Source organism: Equus caballus, chromosome 28 (genome assembly GCF_041296265.1).
Source record: "Equus caballus isolate H_3958 breed thoroughbred chromosome 28, TB-T2T, whole genome shotgun sequence".
Taxonomy (NCBI): Eukaryota; Metazoa; Chordata; class Mammalia; order Perissodactyla; family Equidae; genus Equus; species Equus caballus.
The window spans coordinates 12,483,955-12,496,234 of record NC_091711.1 but is presented as its reverse complement, the minus strand read 5'-3'; the positions used below and the strand labels follow the sequence as shown (position 1 = coordinate 12,496,234).

Below are 12,280 nucleotides of genomic sequence, written 5' to 3'. Positions count from 1 at the left end.
GCGCTTCAGAGAAATCCTGCCTGGTCTCTGGAACAGCCTCAGAGTGGGCTGCTCCAGGGAGGATGGCCTTGGGTGAGGCAGCTTCCTCAGTAGCGGGCAGAGGAACACAGCTGTGAGCTGTCAGCACGCGAGGCTTCAAACAGCTGCAGGCTGAGTGCCTTGATGCGCAAGGGGGATCATGGTGTCTACGGTGTTTGATCTCGTGAGAGTTCTCAGTGCTCAAGGTGCATGTCATAGTTATTGTCATAGTGCATTTTGACGTCTGTCTGAGACTGGGCTTCTAGGGACCATGTGTACCTTATTATATCATTTGTTTTATCTCCAGCATTCAGTAAAAACATAGTATACAGTAAGCGCCTGATAAATGTTTAATTTAGTGGAGGAAAGTTATTTACTTGTTTCACCTAGTAATTGCAGTAGGCAGGGGATTTAATGTGCGATACTGTCCTCTGAAAACGGGGTTTAAAAAATCTTATTTTCGGTCCCATTCTGGGGAGGCTGTGTGGCTTAGGTTCTAGAGTCAATATCCTGGAGGACACATTGTGGGCACAGAGGAAAGCCTGAGAGTGTGCCAGACGAATTAATCATGGATGGGAACAGACACATGCTGAGAACGACACTGCCCAGGAACACTGGGCAGTAATGGCCGATGCTCTCTGGGCACTACTTTTCCTTCAGCCATTCTGTATTCCGAGACGTGACTCAGAGGCCGGCGGTCAGGGCCTGCTTTTGCGTAGCTGCCCCTGCTTCCAGCAGACCCCCAAAGTCAACAGGCCACTGACAGCACCAGAGTCAGGTAAGAAAAAGAGTCGAAAGGCAGCAACATCAACAGGAAATAAAACATTTTTATTGAATATCCGTGTAATATGTTAATTCATTTTTAACAACAATCAGAAAACTACTACGGAATTCACTACACAAAGTGAAACAAAATTTAAACCACCTCATCAAAAACGAAGGTAAAGTACAGCTAAAGTAGTTGGCTCGCGGGCCACGAGCCATATGGCAGAAGAAAACACCCCAACATTTCTACAAGATACAGAGAAAACCCACACATAGAAACACTCAAGCAGGCAGTAAATATACACAAAGGCAACTAGGATCTTTCTAGAGCATCAGATGCTAATACTTTACACAGCTTTGTCAGAAAGTTTCATGTGGCTTATCTGAAGATAATCTTGGTCTTAAAGCAGGTTTGGTCACTGACTTATGAAGGATGGCGTAGTACCCCCTAATTCTCTGGTGACAATATCCCATGTCTGGCAGTGTTGCAAGAGAATGCATTAGTAGTACTTTAATGCGAGAAATAATGTGTATTCAGCAGCTCGAACCTGCTTGTTTTAAAGTGTTTTTCAGTGTGAGCAACTTAAAGTTGAATACAGTGAAATTAAATGTCAGTTTCTGGTATTTAAGGAATTTTTTACAGTCAATCAACTCCCTCTCTTTGGTAGGGTTTGGTCGTTTAAACCGGAAAGATTCTTGCTTGAATCTTCTATTCAAACTGGTATTTAATCTCACATCATGACATGTGTGTTTTCTATTATCTATGTTTTTTAAAAAGTATGGACCATCCACAGAAGAGGGTGATGCTATTCTCCTTTTGTCCTTTGTGTCTGTCCCAGTTCTAAAGAGTTTGCTATGGCTGGGCTGAAAGGCCAGCGGCCTTGCCTCTTCTTTGATGAGGAGACTAATGACAGGAATTCTAGTCTTACCAGGAACAGCCAACCCCACGTCTAAAGCCTCCCATTAGCCCTTTTTCGAATTCTCTTTGAGTTTTTGAAAAACGTGGCATGATATCCTAAAGTCTGAACATGAGGCTAAGCCTTAGTTTTCCTCCATTTTGTTTTGGTATTTGTGAACATAAACTTTCACTTCAGAGCATCACTACTATCTGTGGCCTAGGAGTTAAAATGAGTCACGGAAGCGAGTGGGAGAAAAGACTAGTTGCAGTGTGAGATAACAGGCTGCCCTTCCACAAAGTGGCTGTCTACCATAATGGGGAGAAATATGGACTATTGCACAGTGCTTGACAAATGCTGTGTTCCACCCCATTCTATGTGTCTTTCTTGTCCTATGCATAGCTTTTCAGTTCTGAATTGGTCCTTTGTCATGAGAACTGTTTGTGCTACACACCGTGGGCAGTGCAATAGAAGGGAATGGCAGTATTGTTACAATATCACTACGGAATAAATTGAGTGCTATCCACTGAGGAAACTAAGTGTCTAAGTACACACGGCAGTCACAGTGTTACACAGAGCAGTCCTTTAAGACTCTTATGGAATGACTAGTAGCGTCATAATAGTGCCATTTACTACGTAATAACATTGAAAACATTTAAAAAGTCCTCCTAAATCAAGCATCTAGTCTACATAAGAGGTTGCTTCAGTTTTCTAGAACTTGTTCTTGGTTTTGTTTCACCTTTTTTTAAAGGACAAATTAAAACTTATTTAAGTAAAAAGAGCATATAAAAAGATCACTAGCTGTCTGTTTTGGCTTAATTGAAGTGCATTCAGAACTATATGGCTAATTGTTTATTTTTTCATCTTTTGATGGGATTACAATACTGTCTGTTTACCACAAAGTGATTTTGTGTAATAAGCGCAGATTGCTGTGTTAAAAATATTCTGCATTCCTTCTAATCTGGTTTGTGTAATAAAATATTTTGTTACAAAGTCTACTGTGCAAACCTTTTAGAATTATTCTAGGTGTGAAATCTGGAACAGAATTCACAGGATGCACATTTTGTATAAAGGTGATAATAGTCTTTTTAAATAGTCAGGCAATATTTCAGAAATGCTGACTTCTCGCCTCAGCTTCTTCCCGCCCACCCCAATCCCTAAACAAATGCACACACACACACGTGCACACACACACACTCACACACAGGGAACACCATCATGTTGTTACTCTACATGCTGTAATATGAAATCATTGACTCCTGTTCAGTTGCTTCCTCGAATGTAAGCGTGAAGCCCTGGTTTCAGCTTTGTAGATATGTACAGACAGATGCTATTCTGGTTTGTGGCTATGCTTCCTGGAGGTCAGCCTGGATGCTGCTCAGATCGTGTTAATTTGCCTGTGAAGCAATTCTATAAAAGTGGATTCACCCACCAAATACGTGGTGTAATTGTATCTTGGTACTCAATTTGATTCAATAGAAAGCTCGGGTTTAAGTTGTCCTTTAAGATGTCAGTTTCACTGTACTAGTGCCTTACAAGTTGATATTTTTGCTGGAATGCAGACGATACTATATTTACCATATAATATATTATCAGCTCTCCTATATCTCAGTCAATTTACATAGTTTAAAATAGAACATCTTATTAAAAACATCTAGATATACACAGATTAGGAAACGCTTACAACATACAAATACACAAACTAGAAATAAATCTTTAGCATACTGGTATATACAACGATGTGATACAGTAAATAATTTCAGTCATGCTCTATCTACACATCATATTGCTTAAAAGAAGAGTAGATTTGGAGGGCACTGGTATGATGAAGGGCTTAGGGGCTCTCTACATTTAAATTTGTGCAAATTAAAACAGGATTTGAAGTACCACTGAATTGTGTTAGAATGCATGGCTGGAAAAACGCAAGGACCCATATCACTGAGGTATTTACAGATACTGGCTAAAGAGCACTATGTGGGCAAATGCAGAAAGGCTTCTTCTCTCCTTTACTTCTTGACTGCCAGCATGGCATCAACTTCCTCCTCTACCTGTAGAGTGTGCCACTGGGCAATGGGTCGCCTGGGGTTGGCCAGCATGTCTGACCAATGTCGCAGCTCCGCCCCGGTGCTATTGTAGCCCACAAAGACTTTGCCGATGGCATCGTTCTTGCCAATCTTGTCATAGTCCAAAACAGTAACCACCACTTGCACTTTCTGAAAGAGGACAAAAAATAAACATTAATCATCCAGCTCTGGAGATAGAGGCCTATTACAAAGCTTCCTTGAGATCTAAGCAGTTGGAAATAAGAAGAACCAGTCTCCAAAACCCAGGATAAGGCTGAAAAGGACTTCGACATGAAAACCTGAGTCCAATCCCTATTTTGCCATGACTCCACCATCATCACCATCATCATCTTCTTCAGCACCTTCTAAATAGTCAATAAACATTAATTTTTATTACATTTTTGGCACTACTGTAAGTCTTTTGTGTGAACTACTCGGTGATCCCTCATGATAGATTCTATTAATGATGCCATTATACAGATAAGATGCTGGAGCTCAGAGGAAGTTAACCTGCCTCAGGTCACATGAGGAATGAGTGGTTTGGCTTCCAGAGTCCACTCTGTGAGCCACCATGCCATGCTGTCCATGTCAACCTGTGTTCATATTTCAATTCATTTGTTTCAATTGTCTCATCAGCAAAATTTCTGGCGTTAATACTCAGACCATTCTTCTTTTAGCTACAATTCCCAAAGCAACCATGGGCTACAATGTCATTTCATGGGGGAAGAGACAGCATTTTACATAAAACTAATATGAAATTTCAGCTAATCCCATGATTATTGTGGGTATAAAATGTGACAATAGAGTGAAAGTCTTTAAAAGGTAGCAACTATCTAAAGATAATTTTCTCATTCATACATTTTCTCAATAAACATTTATTAAGTAACTACTGTGCATCTGTCACTGATGTCAAATGGAAATAACCTTTCAGGCCACACAAAATTTACTTCAGTGATTCCACTAGGTTTTGAGGGTTTATTTAATAACTTACTTTTTTGAACTGACTGAATTGACTAAAGCAAACCCATACCATTATGATATGAAAGAAACAGTTTTTAAAAGCACATTTTAGTTCTGCTTCATAAATAACAAGATTGCTTAGTCAAAATATGTGCTGGCTCCAATCTGGAAACAGAGGGCAAAGAAAAGGAAGAGTTTAGAATAAAGTAGAATGCATAACATTTGGTGGCCAGAGTTAAGAGGAGCAGAAAAATGTAATGATGGAGGCCAGGGCCAGATGAAGTTTCCACTGAGTTCTGGCCTTTCGTGGACTTTGTACTCTGAGGACTGCGTCATTGTGCCAGTGTGCTGAGAGGGGATACCCACGTACAGCTCCAGATCAGAGAAAATGATCACTTCTGAAAGTGGAACTCAGAATGCAAAATGCAACACATTGGCAATAAAGGAGGCCACCTGCCATCTTCCCTTGTGCAGCCTTGGACTGAGTCCATCACCAGGGGAATTACCTATCCACTGGATGGTATCTGGAGCCAAGAACAGGATCACCTTTGTTCTGAGAACTTTTCCCAAGCAAATCTATCAGGATGCAGTCGTATCACAGGGACTGGGGGCCAGGGCCAATAGGGGCATTATGCACAAAGATCACAAGGGTTTTCAGAGTTTGGAGTGAATGATTGGAGTGAGTTTTGCTTATTCTAGTTAGGAATGCATTGATTAGTAGCATTCGAAATATCCTTATGAAGGCCTTGAATTAATTTTTCCAGCTGCATAATGTAGTTTATCTATACATTTTTGGTGAGGAGAGTACAACATTTCCATGTGCTTTTGGAAATCAGCATATTTTGCTTCTCTTATAATATTTCATAGGGATAAAGACAGATAGAAAGACAGACAGATAATCTTATAACCTCAGGATAAAGGAAACCCAAACCCTTCTTAGAGCATGTAAAATGCTCAATTATTTTCCCTAGGGAAATAGGAAAGCAGCCTTCTGGGGAAAAAAAAAAGAAAAAAGAAAAGAACAAATTGACTCAAGAAGCAGAGAAGGAGCGATGCGGTCAAAGACATGCTCATTATTGCCGTGCCTGATGGCCCCTCTCTCGGGCTCAGATTCTCTCTGTCCTGACAGAATGTTATCTCCTCAAAAATGCTGCTCTAGAAACCCGGCATATATCTTGTTTCTTGTGCACTTCATTTTCAATATGTTTGCATTTGCTACAATTTATAGTTGAAAGGGACATTTATTTTTTTAAAAAAAGTATAGAACTGTAGCTCAAAGGAGAAGGTTTAGAAAAGGACTTTCCATCTCAATGCCACGCCTTATATTGTTTCGTGGAATTAAAAAACAAAACTCCAGGAGGTGTTAGTTTCCACAGGAATAAGGTCTTAGAACTCAAAAGAGTTCACTGAACAAATACTGCAAAATAAATTGTAGGAGAAAATCGGATGACTTGGGGGTTTGCCAGTGGGTTCAAAGCAGGGCACTCAGTGATTCAGGCTAGTGAACAAGTGAGTGGGGACAGGGAATCTGTCCTCTGCAATGTCATTTACTCACACAACAGTTATTGAAAGTGAATAAGTATGTACAATTTGCTACCATGAGAAAATATATATGAGAAAGGTTATATAAAAACCGTAAACTGATGTGAGGATAGTGCGAGTATTGGTGATTTTTAAAAAACTGCCTTATACAATGCAGTTGCTACTAGCCACATGTAGCTGTTTAAATTAAATCAACTAAAATTAAATAAAATTCCTTGATTACACTAGTGACTGAGCTGCTCGTTACCCATCTGTGGCTGGTGGCTACCATATTGGACAGCACAGATGATAAAACATTTCCATCATTACAGAGAGTTCTCTTGGACAGGGCTGATTTATATATCACTTTAATCTTATTGTTAGATCCATTTTCTAATAAAATGTTAATTTGAAAAAGAGATGACGTTAGCATTGTGAATAATAACAATGACGGGAACCATTTACTGAGTGTGCCCATGTGCTCAGCACTGTTGCAGGCTCATTTTTATGTGCAATCTCACTTTGGCATGGATTCTGTTCTTATTCCTATTTTATATGTGAGGAAATTCTAAGGCTCAGTTTCCTTATATATAAAATTGGGATAATAATGGTACATCTCTCATAAAGTTATTGTAAGGATTAAATGAGATTATGCATGTAAAGTGCTTAATTTGGGCCTTGGCACAAAATAAATATAGATATCATATTAGCTTTCCTCATGGAATAAGGTGTGATTCATTCATAAGATATTATATTCTAAGAACAGATTAAAAGTAAAAATATGCAACTGAAGAATATTTGCCAACTTCTGATATTCTGGACTTTTAGAAGGCTCCCTGTTGTAGTTTTGATGCCTAACCTCCTTTTCTCCTTCAAGTTATAGGCAAACTTTTATATTACTGGAAAGATAGATCCACATCAATTATTTCATAAAAAGTAAAAATAGTGTTGTTTTAAGCAATTTGACTCTCTGATATCCATTAAAGATTAGCAAGAAATAGCCCATAATTACTGGATGTAAACTTTGGATTTCAATAGTCTAACTATGGATATGAGGTGAGAAAACCTAAATATGTTTAAAAATTACTAAATAATAAGATCATATGATCTTGAGCCACAAAGATAGTGGCTATATGTAGCATCCTATTTTGAACATGTTAACCACAAGATCTTTTAAGAGAATACTTCCTATCATAACAATTATCTAGCAAATTGAGGTTCCATCTTTACAAAATTACCCATCCATTCCAACTCAGAAAAAGGAAGCTGAATTTAAACAATCACAAATACAACTTAGCGTAATTTTTTTATTGTTAATCATCTTTTAATAATGAAAGATTAAAGATGCTGCATATTTAGCATCAGCCAAAATATTTCTCTTATCTCTGTTTGTTTTTTTTTTACTATAAAGATGTGATAAGGAAAATCACATACTACAGTCTGGCAATAAATAGTGAAAGCTCTTTTTCTGTTGGCCTTTTCACCTTTGTGGATGTACTTTTTGCTAGCAGTGGTGTTCTGTTGATTTTATTTTTCCTGCTTTATTTCTGCTTAACAGAATGCCAGCTGCTGTTGGCTGATGAATCAGCACATCCTGAGCTGTATATTTTATCATTTTCCCTCTTGATGTAGCTTGAGCATGGGAATAAGAATGGCAGTTCTAATGAAGACGTGCACTGATAATTTACAGGGTCTCTGGCTTTACTTTATGTGGTTTGAAGGAATGAAATTGAATGGGAAGACAAAATTATATTTGACATTACCTGGATTTGCTCAAAGGGTACTTCAAAGCTGAATGACTCGTTGTAGTAGGGGTTAAGTGTGTTCTTCTTAATTGTTGTCTTTTTCTTCTTCAGCCTCTTGCCATTCTGCATCAGATGAATCTTCACATAAGGATCTGAAAAACATAAACAAAGACTTTAGGAGATTGGAGACACATATTTTAGATTACAATTTAGCTTATAAAAAGACCAAGTATTCCCAACAGGAAAATAATTGCATAGCATATAGTTAGTAATTTTTTAAATTTCAAGCATTTTTTATTGAAAGATTTTAAGTAACCTATGGTCTATGTTTTTTGCCATGATATTTCAATATTTATAGTTGGATTTAGGAGATGAGAGCAGTGGTATGCTGGTAAACCAGCTCTTTGGGAAAAAAAGGTCATGATATGTAATATTTGCCAAGGTCTAGGGTATAAATACTCTCAGCACGGCCGACTTCAAGCTATGAACAGTTTAACAACTGGCTTACTAAATTCCAGAAAATGTAACAGTTGGTTCTTACGAGCTGGCAAAGAACTGGCTGCAGCCTACCACTGCATGGGAACAAAACTCTTGACAGGGAGAGGATGAGGAGCCACTTCGTTTATTCATTCAATCATTTACTCAACCAATATTAGTTAGGCCCTAGGTATACAGCAGTGAACAAAACGGCTGCCCCTGTCTTCATGAGGGAACTTCAGACTTGTGGGGGAATAGAAGAAAGGCCTGTAAAGAAATGAAATACATAGGAAAGTACAAGTTTAGAAGAAAAGAGCAGAATAGGGATACTGCAGAGAATACCAGGGATGGGATGGTGAGTCGAAGGAAGGAATGGAATTCTTGTATTTAAATTGCTCAGGTCAGGCTTCTCTTGGAGGTAATATTTAAACTGAGATGAGAATGTCGAAGGGTGAGACGAGGTCACCCGTGTGTGTGTGTGTGTGTGTGTGTGTGCGTGTAAGAGAGAGAGGGAGATCCAGGACCTGTGCCTGAACATCCCTGGGAGGGAAGAGCTTCAGTGGTTCAGGGAAAAGAGAAGAAGCCAGTACACACAGAGGTGATGAGAAAAGGAGCAGAAAGATTCCCTTAGCAGTTTCCCCAAAGCCTCATTAGGTCAAGGTGAAGTAATAAAGAAGTCCTTGGAGGGGTTGGACGATTCCCATTTACAGTTCTCGTGACTAATGGATGACTGACATACCTTCAGGTCACTAAAACCAACATCCAGGTCTGACAGCAAAATCTCTCTACTATTTTCTTAAACATTTTTCCATTTCATATGTAATGCACGTTCATTATGGAAAAAATATCAGAAAGCAAGGCTAAACCAAAAGAAGAAAAAATGTTTAATCATCCCTGAGTTTACTCTCCTAAAATAACCACTGCTAAGCCTTCCAAAATTTCTTTCCTCTCTTTCAGAGCATGTAGAGCTGGGAGAAACTTTACAAATAATCTAGTCTAATGCCCACATATTTGTAGAAGATAGAACTGCCAATCAGAAAAGGTTGTTTTGACTCCCTCTTCCCATCTCCCAGAAGAACCTAAGTCCTGAGGGGCAGGAACTTTGCCTGCCATCTTCACTAATTGAATTTACTGAACAGTTCCTGGCTCTATTCACTTTTTGTTGAGTGAATGAGTGGAACTTATTCAGGGCCTCATAATCTGAGTCTCCTTATCCTCAGTGCTGTCTTCCTCCCACTGCCCCAGCGCCCACGTTGGTTGGATATGTGTAGTTTAGAGGCTGCTTTTGTTTTTGTTTTTAATGCTGCATCCCATCAAGGGACTCGTAACGAAGACTTTCATCAAAATGAAGAATACCTTTAAAAACCAGACCTAGAGATGAGAAACCAGCTCTGTCAACTAAATAGTAGGTTTGTTAAAAACAATCTACTGTAAATAATTGCAAATGAAGGGAAAAAAATGGCCTTTTTTACTGACAATCCATCTTGCTGCTCACAGCCAATCCTGAGTTTTGGTTAGAGGTCTCGTTTGCTTACGAAGGTCCCTGGCTCCTCCATCCCAACCCCTTGTGCTTTTACAAAGATGGTCACGTCTCCAGTTGCTCCTTGGCACTGACTAAATACCCAAATACTAAATACCAACAAATCAATGTTTATGCTCCTATGTTCGTGCTTTGAAATTTCGTCAACCTAGCTGAGACATAGGTTTTCTCAAGAGAAGCATGATGACTATTTATTTATTCATTTAACACAGTAAGTGACAAGAAAATTCCTTGTGCATCTGCCATTTGAGTAAGCAAATTAAAAACCCAACAAGCTAATTTCAGATTTCAGTACGAGCTCTGATGTGATGTGATTAATGCCTTGGGGAGAACAAGGTAATTTAGAAAGGATGATCAGCAAAGTCCTCGTTGAGGAGGCCAGGTCTGAGCTAAGAACCGAATGACAGGAAGGATCCACTTATTTGGAAATGCAGCGGAAGGTCATACCAGCGAGAAGGAACAGTACACACAAAGGCCCTAAATTGCACGTCGTTCCACGTGTTTGCAGAAGAAAAAGAAGGCAAGAAGGAAAGAAGGTGGTGAGGTCAGAGAGGTAACACTGCTGATCTGTCACTTTCATAAGCTGAATCTGCCAATTCTGACAACGATTCTGAGGTTTATTGTAATTTCATGATATTTACAATGCAGGCCAGACGGCTGGAAGAGGAACAGGTTTGGGGCTGCTGTGAAGGCTACTCTTTGCCTTTTCAAACTCACCCTGATACAGGTACCAAGGCAACTTACTTTGCAGGCAAAATTCCCATCTTCATCATAACCAAGGCTGGCAGAAACTCAGAGGTCTTATTCTTTTCCCCCCAGCTTTATTGAGGTATAATTGACATATAACATTGTGTAAGTTTAAGGTGTACAGTGTGATGATTTGGTATACATATATATTGTGAAGTAATTACCACAATAAGGTTAGTCAACACATCCATCACCTCTCATAATTACAATTTTGTTTTTGAGGTGAGAACATTTAAGCTCTACTCTCTTAGCAACTTTCGAGTATCCAAGACAGCATTGCCAAGTGTAGTCACCAAACTGTATGTTAGATCCCCAGGACTTATTCATCTTATAACTAGAGGTTTGTGCCCTTTGACCAGCATCTCGTTTTCCTCACCACTCCTAGCCCTGGCAACCACTATGAGTTTGGCTTTTTTTTTATCGATTCCACATATAAGTGAGATCATATAGTATTTGTGTTTCTCCATCCGACTTATTTCACTTAGCAAAATGCCCTCAAAGTCCATCCACGTTGTAAATGGCAGGATTTCCTTCTTTTTTGTGACTGAATAATATTCTATCATGTACATATATACATACACACACCCCCCCACATTTTCATTATCCACTCATCTGTCAATGGATACTGTTTCTATGTTTGTCTATTGTAAACAATTCTGCAATGAACATGGAGATGCAGATATCTCTTAAAGATAGTGATGTCATTTCCTTTGTATATATACCCAGAAGTGGGATTGCTGGATCAGATGGTACTTCTAGTTTTAATTTTTTGAGAAACCTCTATACTCTTCTCCACAGTGGCTGTACCAATTTACATTCCTATCAACAGTGCAAAAGGGTTCTGTTTTCTCCACATCCTTGCAAGCACTTGTTATCCTTTGTCTTTTTGATGATAGCCATTCTAACAGGTGTGAGGTGATATCTCATTATGGCTTTGATTTGCATGTCCCCAATGATTAATGATGTAGAGTATCTTTTCGTGTACCTGTTGGTCATTTGTACGTCTTCTCTGGAAAAATATCTATTTAGACCCCCTACCCATTTTTTAAATGGATTATTTGCTTTTTTGCTATTGAGGTATATGAGTTCCTTATATATTTTGGATATTAACCCCTTATCTGATATATTGAAAATATTTTCTTTTATTCTGTAGGTTGTTAGGGGTCTTATTCTTTATCAAGTTTTGTGCCTGGATAAGTCTTGACTGTCTAAGCCTGATATGTTACGTACTAGAGGTGAGCACATTTGAGCATCTTTCAGCCACCCGAAGTCTTAGATTGCTTCTCCATTTTCTCTAGTCTTCTCCATTTTCATCCATTCCATGATTGGCTTGATTTTCTAAGTGTCCTCTGGTCCTTTCATTGCACCGATGTCTTGTCCTCAATTCTCACCCCTTTGTAGATGGCCCTAATCTCTTGATTAGCTCATTAGTAACTTCTTCTGGCATCTAGACTTTGTTTCTGTCTCCCTAACTATGGCTGAGTCTTCTAAACAGAAATATACCCACCTAACTATGAGTCACAGCCATACTTTAAGGACGCATGGATT

The 12,280-nt window shown here is 38.9% G+C and overlaps 1 protein-coding gene across 10 annotated transcripts in view; it reads right to left on the bottom strand.

Moving 5' to 3' along the window:
• Positions 1-825: 825 nt before the first annotated feature.
• Positions 826-12,280, bottom strand: part of SYT1 (synaptotagmin 1) — a 518,336-nt gene continuing 506,881 nt past the window's right edge. For all 10 annotated transcript variants that reach the window (XM_070254462.1, XM_070254465.1, XM_070254461.1 and 7 more), the window contains 2 exons: positions 7,987-8,120; positions 826-3,892 (listed from right to left, as the gene is read on the bottom strand). In XM_070254462.1, coding sequence (XP_070110563.1) covers positions 3,686-3,892; positions 7,987-8,120 — 341 coding nt within the window. In that variant the 3' untranslated portion in view covers positions 826-3,685. The remainder of the gene's footprint in view (positions 3,893-7,986; positions 8,121-12,280) is intronic.